This window comes from Sceloporus occidentalis, unplaced genomic scaffold (assembly GCF_023333645.1).
Source record: "Sceloporus occidentalis isolate IW3139 unplaced genomic scaffold, rSceOcc1.0.p SCAF_132, whole genome shotgun sequence".
In the NCBI taxonomy this organism is placed as follows: domain Eukaryota; kingdom Metazoa; phylum Chordata; class Lepidosauria; order Squamata; family Phrynosomatidae; genus Sceloporus; species Sceloporus occidentalis.
In genome coordinates, this window is record NW_028317112.1 from 1,801,170 (window position 1) to 1,820,171 (window position 19,002).

The 19,002-nt window shown below is 44.8% G+C and overlaps 1 protein-coding gene across 1 annotated transcript in view; it reads left to right on the forward strand.

The window, feature by feature from the left end:
* LOC149281451 (cell adhesion molecule DSCAM-like) overlaps positions 1–19,002 on the forward strand; it is a 196,343-nt gene that overhangs the window by 121,461 nt on the left and 55,880 nt on the right. Inside the window, exons 17-22 of the mRNA XM_089499302.1 lie at positions 99–339; positions 1,646–1,792; positions 2,133–2,288; positions 3,787–3,920; positions 11,631–11,784; positions 17,092–17,209. Coding sequence (XP_089355428.1) covers positions 99–339; positions 1,646–1,792; positions 2,133–2,288; positions 3,787–3,920; positions 11,631–11,784; positions 17,092–17,209 — 950 coding nt within the window. The remainder of the gene's footprint in view (positions 1–98; positions 340–1,645; positions 1,793–2,132; positions 2,289–3,786; positions 3,921–11,630; positions 11,785–17,091; positions 17,210–19,002) is intronic.

A 19,002-nucleotide genomic window follows, 5' to 3' on the forward strand; every position in this document is an offset into this window, starting at 1 on the left:
ATATTTCTCCTGTAAATTAATGGATAAGAATGGTCTCCCCTAAAGCACCGCTTTTTGCATGACTTTGCTTACAGTTTTCTTTTTTTTTTTCTGCTCAGGCCCCCAAAAAACATCTTCAGAATGGCATAATCCGAGGTTACCAGATTGGATTCCGAGAATATAGCACAGGTGGCAATTACCAATTCAATATCATCACCGTTGACACCACAGGGGATAGTGAGATTTACACTCTTGATAACCTTAAAAAATTCACACAGTATGGAGTGGTGGTGCAGGCTTGTAACCGGGCAGGGACAGGGCCATCTTCTCAGGAAATCATCACCACCACACTAGAGGACGGTAAGTTGTCGTTTTTCCAGACTTGAATCTCGCATTGTACACGCAAACTATCGCCGGTGAACTTGTTATGTTTTCTTTGCTTCTTAACGAGCTGATCATTAAATTTTATCCCGGAGGAACAGATTTTCACAAAATACCATGGCTGAATATCTTTAACCCATAGGAGTGAGGAAAGGGTCTTGGAAGGACTACAGAACGACTCCTGTGTCTGTTGCCCTTACCATAGATTAATTCTGACTTTTAGTGGACTGGGGAAAAAATACCCGGTCTGTCGCAGCCACATTCACCTGCTGGATACGCATCTATTTGCATCACTGACACCTTTATAGTAAGTGAGGCAGGTATGCTGAGGGCACCTGTCTCCCGCTCCATCCCCTGGGTCTCTGCGATATCACAAGCCAGTCGCCTGGGACAGTTTAAGGTATCCGGTAAGGAAGCCATACCTAAAAGAAGGTCAGGACTAGGTAGTGTGGCAGGTCCAGGTAGAGTACCAGGCCAAGCAGGTCAGATACCTGCAACATTACCGCACAGAACAGATAACCTAAAAGAGCACCATTAATTAAGGACTGGTGAAAGGGCTAGAATAGCAGGTACAAGAATGAGGGCTAATAGTCACACCCAATGGCTATGAGATGTTTAGCTGCCACCATCCAAAGTGCCTCAATACAGACATCTAATTAGACAGCAGGAAGACAAACACAGACCAACATGGAGCAGTCCAAGTGAAACTAAACAAACAGAGCAGCTGGGCAGGTTAAATACTGGGAACAGGCACTAAAGGGGAACGCAGAACAAGACCAAACGAAGCAAAAACAGAACACTAGAACAGGGCTGAAGCAAACCAATACAAAAACACCAGAACAGGACCAACGCAAACGATCACAGAACACCAAAACAAGGCTAAAGCAGGCGATCACAGAACACCAAAACAAGGCTAAAGCAGACAAGCACAGAACACCAAAACAAGGCTAAAGCAGACAAGCACAGAACACCAAAATAAGGCTAAAGCAGATGAGCACAGGGAACTGGATAAAAAGCACTGGGCTATACTGGGAGCTGGAGTCGGGTTCTTTATCGCAATGTCATCTGATAAAATCCAGAATTGCAGCCTACATGCAGCTATATTGTTCTTTCTCCATCTTGACCGAAGCAGAAAGTAAACAGCATGCCGAACACTCCAATGTTGGAATAGAATTACATTATGTTATAATCAATTGCATTATAATTCAGCTCCACTTAAATGAAGTATATAATATATATATTATATGATACCGGAAGTAGTGACTCAGATACGTTTCCATTTCAGTTCCCAGTCGACCACCTGAGAACGTCCAGGCAATCGCGACTTCCCCAGAGACCATATCCATATCTTGGTCTACACCTTCCAAAGAAGCCCTCAACGGCATCCTTCAGGGCTTCAGAGTTATTTTCTGGGCAAACCTTTTGGATGGAGGTACGTGAAATATTTACAAACAATCCAGCAGGTGGCTGTAAGTTTTACGGGCCATCATGATGCCTGTTAGCTGTAATGACCTAAGTTGATTTTCATTTGAAAAATCAGCACATCCTAAACAGTAATCGGGAGTATCGCCTATAAGTCTGTCTGAACGTATAATGTGTTTGGATGGATTCAGTAATGTGCTCCTGTGGCTTCATGGATCAGATCCCCCCTGTCTTTAACCAACAATTTAATTGAACATTAAAATCCCTCACTAATATTGACACGCTGTTCGCTTTCCTTTTTTTTCCCAGAAATTTGAATGTTTTATAAATTTCTTCCTTGTGTTTTCCAGAGCTCGGTGAAATAAAGAACGTTACCACAACACAGCCCTCGCTGGAACTGGATGGGCTAGAGAAGTACACAAATTACAGCATCCAGGTGCTGGCGTTCACCCGCGCCGGGGATGGTGTGCGCAGCGAGCAAATCTTCACCAGAACCAAAGAGGATGGTAAGGAGCTGAAGGATCTCACGTACACATCAACAGAGTATATAGGGCAGCATATGCCTTACAGCAGGGTACCCAGAGCACATGGTTTAGGGGTGGCTAGGGGATTGATGTCGGCTCTGTACTCCTGTCTATTCCCTATTTTCAGTAATCATTCACATCTAAACAATCACGTTTAAGACATTAAACCGTGCCCATCTCAGGGCTATCCGTAGCCGCATATATGGCTAGCCCTGGCCTCTCACAAAGCTACCCCCTCAGAAGACATACCTGGGAAGTTCCCTGGTATGTGTGTATAATATATATATATATATATATATATATATATATATATATAACTGTAGTATATAGCTCCGGAAGAGACTAGGGTATAATGTGCATTATGTTGTCGCAGAGATATCAGAGGAGAACAATTAGGGCAGGGGTAGGCAATCTTCGGCTCTCCAGATGTTGTGAACTACATTTCCCTTGATGCTTTGCCAGCATTATGACTGTAAGAGCATTATAGGAGATGTAGTCCACAACATCAGGAGAGCCGAAGATTGCCTACCCCTGACTTAGGGGAAGGTGAAAAAAAAATCCTTAGAATTAATAAGTAATTGAAATATAGTTGGGCAGTAATTTAGTCTGTTTGTGAATTAAAAGGTTCATTCTGTATAACAGAATCGGCGTTTACCAGTCTGCAAAAATGGTGGTCTCTAAACTGTATGAAGCCGTGGAAACCACAGGCTGAGGGTTACCGAAGGAGGAGGAATAACATAAAAGATACTTAATCAGCGAAAGGACACACAGCTCTGCACTATTATGGGAGTGGTAGTTAAGGGAGAAGTTTTGGCATAGTTTTATAATTGCATTTTTTTTATATCACAGTATTATACTAATTATAACAGTATTTTAAACACATGGTGGTATCTGCTTCAGACAACAGTTGGAACATTATATATAATAAAAAAAAAGAAAAGAAAATAAATTATCTATATATATATATATAGTATACATAGTATATATATACTATACATAGTAGCTACATATATACATATACATAGTAGCTATTTGTATGTCTTTCATCAGGTTGTAGAGGAGGGCCACGCTTTTAGGGAAGATTATTCACACAGGCTGATGGATAAGGGCCCAGTTTAGCTTGTATGTGGAATTACCCTGGCTCGCATGCCCGTATTCCCATGGGAAAAGGGCAGTGACCAGGAATATCTAACTACAACCAAGCTGGGAGTATGATTCATACCACCTAGAGTAACCACATTACCCATGTTTTCCCAGACAGATATACATTTCACCGTTTTATAACTCGCATAGTAATTAGCGTTTATACATCATCAGCGTTTAATAAGTGAAGCTTTTATAGCGTAAGCTTATGCGTATTATAAATGACATCATGTAACTAACTGGTGCAGAAGGAATCTCCGTCCTCAGGCAGAGGGGCTTTCTCTATCTGGTCCCCCGATTCCTATCGTTGTATTTATGTTCTTACTCTCCGATTCAGTTCCAGGTCCCACGGCTGGAGTAAAAGCTGCCGCAGCCTCTGCTTCCATCGTGTATGTGTCCTGGCTCCCCCCGCTGAAGTTAAATGGGATCATCCGGAAATACACCGTATTTTGTTCTCATCCCTACCCCACAGTAAGTGGCACAAAAAAAGGATCACCCATCTCTTTGGGGAGATGCAATGAAACGTTTTTAAAGTTGTCTTATGATCTTAACAGCCAGTGGAACGTTACTGCGAGTTACATAGTTCATTAGTTTGAAAAGAGGTTTCATTCCATCAAGTTCAACCTTTGAAAGACATCTCTATCTTGAACCAAATGAAGGTGAGAAGAACCTGCTATAAACTAATGCCAACTTCGCTTCAGATGGTAAAAAAACAAGACCGTAATTCATGGATCCTATAGGCAGTCAGGTTTCTTCCAAGAACAATGCCTATTAATTAAAGACCACGTGCCAATGAATGTTTCCAGGTTGAGTTTGTGATCCTTTTGGAAGTGAGGGTTTGCACCGGCTTTTCTCCAGTCCGGCAGCGTTAGACCAGAAGACAGAGACCCCTTACAAACGAGAAGGTGTTCAGAAGTAGGATATACTTTATCGGCGCTATTGCGTTCATAAACCCATGTATTTTTTTGTTTTTTTCTTATACGTACACATTTGTAATGTGACATTTAGGCTGTAGAACACTGTGAGACCGGCAGACATTTTTAGGGCCGTCAGGGGAGGAAAGAGCGACAGAGGGATTTGGATCCCAAAGAGAGGTCTCCTAAAGATGGATGTTCGGGAGGTAGGCTGGAAAAATGCGACGACGTCTTAAAATAAAAAAAACGATGGCGTATCGTACAGAATATACACGAGGGGGTGCACTGTGTTCAGCTGGAACATTTAGCTATGTTTATGACCATTCCTGATACCGTATGAATTATTCACTAAACGCTGAAGTTATGTAGCCGAGCCTTGGGAAACGTTCCGGGTTGGACTGAGCCGAAGTAGACTTATCCAGCGTTAAGGTGCTTATTGCTGTTGAACGGATCATCGTTGACCAAGAGTCTGGATCAGAGCAGCCGCTCTTTGAGATCACAAAGGTCTCTGCAAAAAGGTAACGCGTACGATGACCCATTTAACAAACAAGAGCTTACAATCTAAAGGGATGTGGGAACCTGAAGCACTAATGGAGTGATTTACTAAAGGGAGAGCTGGCAGGGGACTTGTAGTTTCAACTATATCATTTAGTGCTGAGCTCGCCCCCGTGAAACGTTTAGTTCAATGGGTCAGTATGCATTAAAGAAATCTCACTGATTTATCTATACATTATACAGGTCCAGCCTACCTCTTCCTGAAGCAAAAGCTTCCTGGGGTGAAACTTCATAATGCATAGTGAATTAAAGGAGGTGAAACTACAACTCTCCTGCATACTCTCCCTTTGGTGTAGAATATATAGAAAATGAGTTGAGCTGAAGGCTGAATATATATATATATATATATATATATATATATATATATATGTGTGTGTATATATATATATATATATATATATGTATGTATACCTACTATATATATACCGTATTGGCTCGGATATAGGCCGCACTTTTTTCCCCCACTTTAAGTCTTTAAAGTGGGGGTGCGGCCTATATTCGGGGTCTAGCGCCCGACGCCCGGGACATGCAGTCCCGGGCGCCGGGCAGGCAGCGGGGTTAGGATACAGATCCCCCGCAGCGGTGCAGTGGACCTGCATCCTAATCCCCGATACGCTCAGACAGCCTCCCCTGCCAGCACTTTCCCGGCACGGGAGGTTGTCTAACCGCACGATGCGTTTTACCTCTGGCCCCCCGCCTGACTTACCGGAGCAGACTCCCGGGTGTCTTGCGGGGCTGGCGGGGGACATCTACGCAATACGCGTATACAACTTCCGGTGCCGGCACATCCGGCACCGGAAGTTGTATACGCGTATTGCGTAGATGTCCCCCGCCGGCCTCGCAAGACACCCGGGAGTCTGCTCCGGTAAGTCGGGGGGCAGAGGAGGACAGTGGCAGCATATCTCGGGGAGGGAGGACAGTGACAGCATATCTCGGGGGGGGGCAGAGTGGCAGCATGTTTTTTTGGTGCTTTTTTAAAGAAAAAAACTTTTTCTTTAAAAAAGCACCAAACTTTTAGGGTGCGGCCTATATACGGGGGCGGCCTATATCCGAGCCAATACGGTATATATATATATATGAATATATATAATGTGTGTATTTATGTATGTCTGGCACCAGGGGGCAGTATAGTTCTTTTCTGCCTTTTCCCCCTGGAAACACTTCTCGCCTACGCGTTTCAGCTTCCATCCTCTCTAATTCGTTGTCTGGGATCGCAATACACACGACAGACTCCGATTTGTGGATCTCAGAACGTCTGTGGGGTATCGATTTAAGTCGCCTTGTCTCTGTAACAACTCGTTCCCTGAAAGGGGGCTTTTCTAATGTTATTTGGATGAACATTTTTCTTTCTTCTGGAAGCACGGTGTCCCTTTGGTGTCAGTAAAGCAGACTGAGGATGATGCGGTGGCGCCGGCACTTTAAGGCCAGTGGCCACCAAATTACATAAGAGGGCTGGGTATGCGTGGTTGCACATTGCGTTTTTATACTCGTGCAGACGGGCATAACAGGTGGGTGAGGGAGGCGTAAAGCCTGCAAAGACCGGCTAAGGGGCACAGCAAAATTTACGTTAAATGCTGCTCGTTTTACCAAAAGACAAAGATCAGCGAAGCAAACACGGCTTGCTACCTTTTCATTAAGCGGCTATTGGAAAAGCCCCGTCGGTACTTTCCCTTCACTCGGTGTCCTGCCGGCACCATCGTAACCCTGCGTGGCGCTTAGTAGGGGGCAAGAGCTTCGGGACAGGGAGCCGGATAACGTTTTAACCTAATGCAGTGTATTAATAAGAAGCTTAACCCACTTTTAATTGCTGGTTCCTGGCGTACTCCGAGAACCCCGTCATTATATTCATCATTTACGTGCTGGGATCACAATATATACACATAACTACTGGGTTTTAATTGTAAGTGCTAGCTCACACGGTATGTGTGTGTGTGTGTATATATATATATATATATATATATATATATATCACACACAATGTGTCCATTTGGTATGATTGCTAATACTATCTCACAGCGCTGCGTAAATTGTTATCTATATATAAATAAAAGATAATAATAATAGAGAATGCTTTCTTTTGCTTTCTCGAGAATGTTGTAGGCCTGCAGGGGTTAAACAGATTTTGCACAGCGTAGCAAAATTTCCAGCCATAGGAGAAAATGTCCCACGTTACATCTTTACAGCAGCCAGAAAGCACTCCTGCCCCCTCTAGCTGTGTATTTGTAAAGGGGTATAAACCCTACCTATCATGATCTACAAGTCAAATAAAACATTCCGTTTTTAGTTAACATAATATTTCTAATGAATTAACAGCGTGGCGTTTCATGACCCGTAAACAGAACCCCCGAAGCGGTTCGGTTCAGGAGAGCCCTCGGGAGATAAGAGGCAATATCAAGACCGATTCATGAATATACAGATTCATGGGGGTATATCCACTAAGGGGAGAGTTGTGGGTTCCGCTCCTTCGCTTCACTGTCCAACCCAAGTGAGCTTCTGCTGCAGGAAGCGCTTGGCTGGCCCTGTATAATGTATAGATAAATCAGTGAGATTTCTTCCATGTCTCGTTATACATTATACAGGACCCTCCCTGCTGAAGAAATCTACCCGTGTCGTCCCTTCTTAATGAATAGTGAGGGCACCGATACCGCGATGTTCCTGCTAACTCTCCCTTCAGGGAATAAACCCCGTAGCCCGCATGGCATTATCGCTGTCGCAGATCGCTTGCACGAATGTCCAGCGGTTTCAGGAACCCGTTCTCATTTGCAGACACATAAATCTTTGAGGCATGCGCTGACGTTCCCATCCCATGGCTGAGCCCCCAGATCCCACCGTCACTTTCTTCTAGGGAGGCTTTGGGTTCCGTGGGCCGCCATCGATGCTCTCGCACCAGGAGACCCGCGCTCCGCGTGCCAATCTGTATAACGTTACCACCTATATGGCAACAATGGAGCCCGAGACGCCAAAGCGTGTAGATGAGGTCTTCTAAGGCTCGGAGAACGATTGTCTGAACTGTTCCGTTCGCTCGGCTCCGAGTCGGAAGAAGCGAACAGAATGTTGCGATCTTTTTGCAAATGTGATGACGTTCCTTACGCGAAGCTCCGGCAAATCATCGGTAAAATCCGCTTCTTCTAATAGAGCGTCCGACCTCGTAGATCTCGTTCCGGTGACAGCAGCCGGTTTAAGGCCGTGCAGTCGGGTATCAGACCTTTCAAGCTGCCACCTAAACAGCGATGTCAAGCATCTGTTTGTATTCTATATATCTATAGATACACAATATATTTCTATATGTTATAGAAGCTCTCAGACACGATTCTGTTTGATTTATTCTCTTTAGCGGCCATTAAAATAGCAAAATGTAATAATTGTGAGATTCTATATTGAGTTCTTTGTGATCTTAGTTTTAGTGAAGTTTTCTTCTTTTGGGTCTCGCCACAAACCCGAAGTCATCTCCCCCGTCTGTGCGATGGAAGTAGGAGAGGATTTAAGTTCCTCGCGGACGCGAACCCACCGCAGAGTCACAGACACGCTATACAAAGTTAAGCATGCGCGCCGCTGGGTACAATGCTATGTATCTACCTGTGTCCTAGGTGATCCGTCCAGCGGGGAGGGGGGGACAATCCAGCCATTATACGCGCTTTAAGGCAAAGTGGTCCCTTTATGTAATTATGCTAAATCCCCCCATATGCATTTGCCCCTTCTTTACCTGCCCCCCCGGCTATTTGGCTTGTAGGACATGTGTTGGGCTTATATAGTCACCCCTAGATACCTGGCAGGAGTTGGCAGGGGGTCTTCTGACCCCCCCGGCGCCCCCCATAGATTTCGCATGCTGCCTTTTTCGGGGCTCTTTTCGCTTTGGAATAATTTGTTTTACAGGCAGGAATACGGCTGATTATTTTTTTTTTTCCTACTTGTCAATATATCTATATTTTTTTTCTTAGCAGAGTAAGTGAAGGTTGGGGTTTTTAGCTCAGAGACGCGGGGAATCAATTCCTCGGCCCTGGACGGCACCCAGGCTTTTCCAGTAACATCGTGCTGACGGTTTGCTTAATGTGATATCCGCCATCACCCGGACTACCGCAGGCAGCGAGATCCGAGCCAACGGCTGGGAATATTAACACAGCGACTATTTCTTTCTAAGAAAACCAAATCGGACAATTAAATATATTTATTACCGCTTAATGACGCGATAAAAGATCCGGCGGGACGGGGTAAGGAGGTTTATTTGAGAATTGTGAGGATAAGAGACTAGAATCTAAAACTAGAGGCTTAGATGGAATGTAAGGAAGTTTTACTTTACTGAGAGGGCGGTAGATAAGTGGAACAGCCTCCCAGCAGAAGTGGTATAGGTTATATATGGTATATGGCTCCTGAATCTAAGATGAGACCAACAACTGATTCTAAGATTTGAAGAACATTCATCTACCCAGTCCATGTTCTATGATGCGCTGTATGTTTTTATTGTTTTATCGCTGTGTTATTTACTTAAAAAGTGCCTGCTTCCTACTTTCTCATCTCGGAACGGTCGTCGGCCGTAAGCCGGGGAGAGAAAATTACCGAAACACCTGCGAATCATCCGTTTTCATAAAAGCCGACCGCGCGCGACGCGCTTCTGCTTGCCGTTTAATTGGACTTTCGACGATTGTCAGCTACATCTCTTAATTGCTCGAGCCCGGGCCGAGATATAAAGAAACTAATCGAATACAAGAATTAAATTAGAAATGTTTGCGCAGCTGTGCAATTTAAATACAATTTGCCGAAGCATATGGGTTCTTGGAACGGCAAACTCCCCCCCCCCCCTTTAAACCCTTTGAGTGCCGCGCAGGTACACTCGGCGCGAGAGGCCTTTTTTAAAGGGGACAGTTTAATGTAACATGCAGTTAATATGTAACAAGAAATATATGGGAAGGAGCTTGACAAATCAGACTCGCTGCTAACAAACCCGGCTCTGCCCCAATAAATGCCACGCATTGTTGTGGGCGACCGCTGGCTTCCCGCTGCATCCTGGGCCCAAGACGTCCCGTTCCCAAAAATTTGCCCTGTAAAATGTATGGATAAATCAGAGAGGCTTCTCCTCGACCATTAATACATTATATAGGGCCGACTCAACCCTTACTTCTGGAGAAACCTGCCAGCGTTGGCCCTTCCCGATGACCGGTGACGTGAAGGAGCTGAAACCATAGCTTTCCCGCAGACTCTCCGTTTAGTTGTTAAACCCATCTGCAGGCCCCCAAAAACTTTCTTTTGAGGGTTCTGAAAAATCATATAATAATCATATAATAAGTAAATTGTCAAATGTATTTAAATCTATTATTTTCCTCCCGTTCTGAATGCCAATAATGACCTTTCCTTCTAAAACCCCTTGTAGCGTAATACACGGTATTATCATCCTCCCCGTCTAATCTCTGAGATAAAAAGAAGTCTCGCTATCATCAGAACTGTAATTACCCTTTTATTCCAGTTTTATAATCCCACTTTTATTTCCTTGGTTAATCGGAAGTCAAAAGGATAGATATTTTTCTCTCTAATGAGCTATTGTCTTTGTAGTGGGAGCCATATTGCTGCGGGCGCACGCATTCTAATAAAAAGTGCGTGTTATGAGCAGAAGGGGTGACGAGCGGCCGGTTTTATTTCTCTTTAAACTTATCCTTTGGAAGAGCGCGTGGAATTTCTTACTATTCTGGTTGGCGACGATCTCAGGTAACGCGATGATCGGTGAAGTTCGTTGTCGTTCCGAAATGACCCTTATATAGTGTTATATTTTATCAGTGAGTGTAACGGTCTCGTAGGGATTGTGTCCTATTGTGCCTTTTGTTGGACATTATAGGACATCGGCGCATGCGGAAGCTTTGCATCTAGTGGTCAAAAACAAATTGATTAAAATGGAATGTGAGGTAAGTATGACTCTGCCATGATGTAATATGACATCACGTATAAAGTGGAGGCATGATGTAAGAGTGAATCGCTGAGTTGAGACACGATACGGCCCCTGGGAGAGGCATGTGTAAGTTGTGTGTATGGGTCCCTGGGACAGGAGGTCGGACCAATGCTCCATTCCCACTCCCAGTGAAAGCTCATACCAGATTTTCACTCTGACCTCACGTTCTCTTTGAGGGATCTTGAGCACAGTCCTCTTGGTCAGTAAGGCCCAGGAACACCGATTGGCAGCAAAAACTGTGTTTTGTTTAGAAGCACAAATAAAAAGCCCCAAAATGAAAATCATGAAATAGCCCTGCTCTCAATCAGCACCCCGTGTGGCTAATACTTTGCAGGACCAGGCTGGCCAGCCCAACTATTAACTGACTTCGCCACCAGACCCCCCCCCTCTACCTATATTGCCACATTTGGCTCGGTGGTCTTCTTCAGGGCCTCTCCTTGTCCTGGGAGCACAGAGGAACCTTCTGTTCCCTCATCCGTCTCCTTGATTGTGAGGCTTCAGATTTAAATGTCCAGGACCTGTATCTGATGCAAGCCTCGTAGGAATCCCGGACTGGATCCTTTAGACTTCTAGTCTCTGGCATTAACTTTTACTGGGAGCGGGAATGGAGCGTTCCCCACCGTGGTCTCCCATACACACAATTTGTACATCATCCGCGCATAAAATCCACACGGAGCATCTCCCTACGCAGGGTCACGATGTATATAGTACTTTTTTCTTAATTTGACGTAATTATTGTAACCAGGCTTCTTAACATACTGGACATTTTTTTTGCAGGTAATCAGTGAATTTGAAGCAGCTCCAGACACCTTTTTCTACCGAATACCAAATCTGAGCCGAAACCGACAGTACAGTGTGTGGGTGGTGGCGGTGACAGCGGCAGGAAGAGGAAACAGCAGCGACATCATCACCGTAGAACCAGTGGCCAAAGGTAACCACAGTTCAAAAGTCCTCGCCAACCTTCCAAATGGGACAGAATGTTACCTAAAAACAATCCTTTTTGGCGGATTAGAATGACTGGTGGGGGGAGAGAATGTGACAGGGAACGGGTAATCGGGTTAGGTTGTAAGGAAGAGAAATGTTAGGGAAAGCTAGTTTTGTAGCTATAGGAAGGAGAAGTTGAAACTGTATAGAGGGCATGTCAGGAAGGGGTACACAGTGTGGGGTATGGACAGGGGCCCAGTGCAAAAATCCCCCCCCACCGAGCAACATGTCCCACAATGACAGCTTTGCCCCCACACAGCTTGTCTGTGCCATTTTAGCCCCCAAACAGCTTGTCTGTGCCATTTTAGCCCCCAAACAGCTTGTTTGTGGGCTAAAATGGCACAGAGAAGCTGTTTGGGGGCTAACATGGCATAGACAAGCTTCCTCACAAATAGCTTGTATGTGTCTCTCTCCCTTCGGTAAACACGTGCGATTTCACTTACTACCTGCTGGATCAGACAGCGTGCAGGGAGAGCGTTTGAGAGATCATCTGATCATTCGATCTATACACTCTCCGTGCCACCAACTGCAGGTATTACCAACAGCTAGCAACTTTTAATGGGGCAGTAACCATGATTATTACATCTCTGGGTATGGCAGGGTATTAATATTAATACACGGACTGTTCTCATCCGCATCAGCCTCACTGACACAAAGTCACACGGACCGCTCTTCAGATTTCGTGCTGAGAAACCGCTCACGAAATAGACAGCTCCCTTACTCGGCTGGGGCCGGCACCGCGCGAGTCTTCCCCAGAGTCCGACTTATCCCATATCCATCACCACCCTAGGGCTTCTGATCGTACAAGATCGTATCGGAGCACGGCGCCATTAACCACGGCAAATGAGGTTTGACTGAAGCGTCTTAATTCAGAGTTTCCCGCGTGGGAAGAGAATAATTTGTAATTCCTGAAATATATTAATCCCGTAACCCAATCCGAAAGTCTTCATGACGGAAAAATTAATTTATTCCGGATCTTGCTAAAATACCGAAACAGAGGGGCTTATTGAATAAACTGTGATCGAGAAGGGCTGAGCTGGCCCTGCACACCACGTAGGTCAATCACTGTGTATATTATCACGCCTCCCAATTGTCTTGGTGTTCGTGGGACAGTCCTGATTGCACTGTCCGTCGTAGCTGCCCCGCTGTCCTGATTTTGTGGACAGCGGGGATCATAGAGGGGTTGAAGAGGACATCTGATCTCTGCTGACCAGCCCAAGAAGATGTGAAATCAATGGAGGCCTGTACCCTTACAGCAGATGGCCTACTTACGACAAGTGTGATGGCTCATCAGGTGTGATGGGCAGGTGGTTACGCCCTTGACTGAATTGGATACCTGAAATGTCGTGGAGTATGCATTATATAGGGGCAGCCCAGCCTTTCTTCGTAGGAGAAGCTCCCCCCGCATGGTTCATTCATGCCCACAGTATATACTGCTTTGTACCAATATACAGATGAACATATGATACACCGCTCTGTGCAAACGTATAAGATGACCACAGTATACGCTGCTCAGTACAGATATATAATATGACTGCTTGATATACTGCTCTGTACCAATATATATGATGGACACAATATACTCTGCTGTATGAAGATAAGATGCCCTCAGTATACACTTCCCTTTATTTATGGGACAATACCTTTTATTGGTGAAGGGCCCTCCATTATGTCCCCTATATCAGCCGATATACTCATCTCAGCGACAACTAACGGGCCGTGAACACGATTGTTAGTTTGACATTAAAATAGTTTTGCCTGGATGCTTCTGCGCTTATTTCTTCGCGTTTACGCCGCCCCCCCCCCCCCCGTTTCCCATCCGTTTCCTCGCTTGCGGCCTAGGATTTCTTAACGGATCCTGCGCTCCCTCCCGGGCCTGTTCTCGGCGAGAATACAATTAAGGTGTTCGGCCCTTCTGAGCGCAGCGTAGCCTAGAACTCACTGTGCGTGGTACTAAAGCAAAAAAACCCCACGTTTTCAATAAATAAAACAAGTAAATTATGTTTTAATATCCTCGTATATTTTTTTCTATTACCGGTAGCCAGAGGCTATTGAGAAAGGGAAAAAAAAAAACCCGACAAACCTTAAATTTTTTTTTTGTGTTCTAAGCATGAGTTGCTCCATTTAGCTGCGGTAGTGAATGCTTACGGCAGGGAGCCTGTCAGTAACATCAAATTCTCATTATTACCCTCATTATTTCCTCAGAAGACTAAAAGAAAGCGACTTCGGCAGAATGAAAGCTGAAATTCCAGTTTTTTAAAGAATTCTCCCAGAAATTATTTATGGTTTTACGCACAGCTTATACGCCATCATTTGATCCAACGTTCGTGATTAAGACGGTCGGAATAAATGGTGGCGCGACCAAAAAAATTGCGGGAAAGGTGTTTAAAGGGACCCTGAGCGAGCCAAAAATGAAAGACCAAGAGAGTACCTGTGAAGGGGGAAAGCTTTATTCTCTGGCCCTCAGGCCGGGTGGATCTTGGAGCCCAAGGTTTGATCCACCGAGGTTCTTGGCAGATAAGGGCACCTAGGACTGGTGGTAAGAGGGTGGGCCACCCTTTCGGTGCAGGGGGGTCCGGTCCTCGTTAGGCTTTGGCCAAGGACGGAAGGAAGGGGCTTCCGATCCCCGTACGGGGAGTGCAGCCCCAGAAGAAGGAAGATCTGCTCTCCGCTGTGCTGTGAGGCAGCACTCTCTACCAAAGAGAACCAGAAGAGATTTAGGAGCCATGTGCCTACCTTGCTGGGACACATACACGTGTCTCCTGGCGAATCTCTTCCATGGTGTTATTGCCAGTCAGCAGGGAGACTTAGTGTGCACGGTTCCATAGCAAGGCAGATTAATGGCACCCGAAGCGTTCATGTATCTGGATTCTTCCCAGCGATCCAATGCGGGAAGGGCAGAAAAGATTGATGACCCCGCCGAGTTCTCCACGACATTCTGCACCTTCAGCCTTAACGGCGCCGCTCGCGGGGATCCCGGACGCTCTCATTAAGCAAATGCGAAGTCTCTGAGATAATTACCCAGTCTTTTCCCATCTCCGGAGGCTGTATTTCAAACCATTTTTCACCCGGCTTGCACATCGATGCATTTTTTTTTTCTTAATGCAAAAGGATAATTCTGACCGGTCAACGATCCCAAACCCAGAACGGAGGAACCTCCAAGGTTTGCCATCTCTAGCTAAACGCTAAAGCGGCCATGTGTATGAATAACATGACTTCAGTGCAGCATTAAACCGGTTAATAGGCTATCCTTTTATTATGGGTCCTAAATAATTAGGCCACGAGACACCTGAACACAACGACAAAAAGAAACTTGAATGAACAAAGTCACTTCTTCTGAGGGTAACTTTTTTATGATTTAATCGCAGCTACGTCAGATGACCACGGCAACCGTCACAATGTGACACTTTGCGGACAAACCTGAACCTGATTAAAGTCTCAACTGCCTGAAAACTAGACTCTTTTCTTAAAAATAGACTCCTTTCTTCACTAGTTCAACTGGTAGAGGACTAGTCTCCTTTCTTCTCTAATTTAAGTGACGGAGATCTAGACTCCTTTCTTAATTGCCAGAAAACTTGACTCCTTTCTTCACTAGTTTAACAGGAAAGGGACTAGACTCCTTTTCTTCACTTTTTTAACTTGCTGAGAACTAGACTCCTTTCTTCACTAGTTTAACAGGAAAATGACTAGACTCCTTTTCTTCACTATTTTAACTTGATGAGAACTAGACTCCTTTCTTCACTAGTTTAACAGAAAAATGACTAGACTCCTTTTCTTCACTATTTTAACTTGCGGAGAACTAGACTCCTTTCTTCACTAGTTTAACAGGAAAATGACTAGACTCCTTTTCTTCACTATTTTAACTTGCTGAGAACTAGACTCCTTTCTTCACTAGTTTAACAGGAAAATGACTAGACTCCTTTTCTTCACTATTTTAACTTGTTGAGAACTAGACTCCTTTCTTTACTAGTTTAAGGGAAGACGACTACATTTTTCTTAACTGGCTAAGAACTAGTCTCTTTTCTTCGCTAGCCTAAGTAGCTGAGAAGTAGACTCATTATTAAACTAATGTAAGCAAATTCTATATGACACTTTGAATTAGTTTTATGGGGACATCTTAATGTAATTATTTTGAGCAGAGGCTATACCATTCGCACGATAAAGACGTAATTAATTGGTTTAGTAACGAGAAAAGCTTAATAAAATGCTGACCCGCTTTACTTAAACATCTCTTGTGACACAGGACGGGTTCTAGAGCACATGGTGCCCCAGGCAAGAATACTCTTGGGTATTCTAGATAAGCATTAGTGTTAGTATAATATTTTGCTTAAATGATTCTGTGTTTTTGAGAGGGTGGTAGATAAGTGGAACAGCCTTCCAGCAGTGGTTAATGCAGTGAGGGGATATAAACATGCACGGAATAGACATACGGCTCCTGAATCTAAGACGAGACCAACGACTGATTAAGGTCTGAGTCTTTACAGCAAGGAAAAACGGGTGGCTAGACGGGGGCCGAATGGGCCGATCTGCCTGCACAGAACGTTCTGATCCCTGGGACTGGGGGCTCTCGCTACTTCCCACCTGTCTCCCCAGAAAGAATACCCCACTGCCCCTCGACCCCATGACTCGGATGCCCTAGGGGTTCCCGGTTCTGATCCAAAAGATCTTTTTATTTTTCCCCCCAGATTTTACCAAAACATCAAGTCAGGAGATTTATTTTCCTTGACCGTTCCGGTTGAGTTGTGTTGGGATGAAACGAGCATTTGGTTTCCTTCTTCCTGCCCTCAAGGACGTCCTCGCGCAGAAAATCACCCTCCGGATAATAAAAGCAAATTTGGGTTGAGATAAATAGCTTAATAACGCGCTCGAGGTGGTTTGGGAGAAGTTAAAAAAAAGCAACTTGCCGTTTAGATTTAAATTGCCCTTTTTCCAGTGCCCTGGCACCAATTATTTTCTATTACAGATTTGTTAAAATATGTAGCTTTTTAACCATTTCTTTTCAGATTACTGAAGCTGACAAGCATTTAAAGAGGATCGTCGCTAAAATACGACAAAATGAAAATAGGCAATACATAGATGTATAAGAAGCCAGCTCATGTCTATACCAGTGGAGCAGCCATCTTTTCTCCAGCTTGATTATTCCTCCCCATTAAGTTCTCCTGCAGTTACGCTGCTGATCGTTGATGATTGGTTCGGGCAGCCTTTGTAAGGTTTGGGACAGAAGTATTCATTAACGTCTCTGCCTCTCTTCCAGCTCCAGCCCGTATTCTGACTTTCAGTGGAACGGTGACCACTCCGTGGATGAGGGACATCGTGCTGCCGTGCAAAGCCGTTGGAGACCCGTCTCCTACTGTGAAATGGATGAAGGAAAGGTAATCAGCAACTCGGGTAGTTTGCTCCAACCAGTCATTGGCTTGGTTAGTTAAGCTGTAATACCCCTTTAGCCAGTCAAATACCAGTTCACTCATTACTCCTAAACTATTAATTATGGGGTAAAAAACATTCAAAAGCGTAATTTTGGTCCGTGCCACACCATTGAGTCTATTAACTAAGACGTCAAGTGGTCAGTCAAGTTAAGGGTTAACTCACTTGACTGGATTCGACTCCAGTCGCATGACCTCTCATGCAAACCAACTCGTAGATCAGTCAGGGTAACTGGCTGCGGCTTCAACCTTTGTGAGTTACAGGCGAAGGCATGCAGGGTTCAATGTGATTTTTTTCAATGAAAATAACCCCCAGACCCTATATTCAAGAAAAGTATGTAAAAATAACAAATAAATGAAACAGGCTTCCTATTAACCAAGGCGGGGGGGGGGGATTTTTTCACATTTTCACCCACCCCATGCACAGTGGGATAAGGGTAATTAAATAACCCTTGGGTATATATGCCCCTTTATACCCATCACCGCTAACACACCCCTAACACACCATCCTGTTTCTAGTAGGATAATCTGGAAACATGATTTGGAATTTGCATAGGACATTTTAGGAGAATTCTGTTATTTCTTAGAGGGATCCATTTTGTAAATGGCCTTAACTGCGGCTGAGTGGTCCTCTCGTCTGGAGATGCGATCTTTACGGAAAGTTTCCTGGAGGCTGAGTTTATCAGCGGAGCTTTATGATGACTGAAGGGTCTTTGTAGCAGGCTGTGGGTCTTTACATCAGGAGAAGCGGGCGACTAGACGGCCGAATGGGTCTGACCTGCCGGCAGATACTATGTTTCTATGTTAAGAATATGTCCGTATGAAACTTTTTTTTTTTAGAACATGATATCCAAAAGTAGCTCCTTTTGCGCGTACGTCTTCTTTAAATCAGCTGCTACACAGATGGGGCGATTCATCTGTTCCAGAGGTACGCTGCCGGTGAAGAACGAATTAGCGGAGAAGATGGATGGGCCACATATGGCCGCTCTCCAGTCCAACTGCTAAATTAACCGGATCACTTACTGTAGCGCCTCGGATAGAGAGGGTGATTGCGCGGAGTCATGAATATTTAGAACTTTCTAGGACCAAAACTCGAATAATCAAATATTTAATAACGCAAAGCGTGGTTTTAAGGTTTACGGTTAACCCTTTACAGACGAGGCAGTGAAAGCATACGCAGGTCCATTCTCTAAACCCATTTAAAAGTATTTACCATCTCAAATCAAATGACTTTAGATTTAATTTTAGGTTAGCAGCTACACCCTCTCCTCTGGCTCGGTTTCCAGCTGGAAAGTCTGCTGTCCCTGGTGGCCACCAGTAATCCAGGGTTCTAGTAACAGCTGAACAGTAACTGCTTTGTTCCGATGGGATGAATCAATGTCTACTGACTCAGAAAGGGATTATTATTAAACATAGAGGGTCCCAGGCCAAGCTCCCCCCAGGCGTGCCACGGCTTCACTGTACCTGAGTCGAGGTGGTCTGTGTGCCACCTGCTTCTGGGTTCCAATATATGATGTCATACCCCAGCCCAAGTTGCTTTATCTTTTACCATGTTCTATGGAATGAGACGGAGGAAGCGTTAGGGGAAGTCTGTGTCGATAGGTGCCCAAACCTCCATCAGACTACCTTGGCTCCTGAGGGGGCCCAAGGGACAGCTGCAGTGGGCCACTAAGGCGACTATGGGCCCAGGGCAGCTGACTTTTTGCCCCTTGTTCTTCTTCTAGAATGTGAAGAGGCTTATA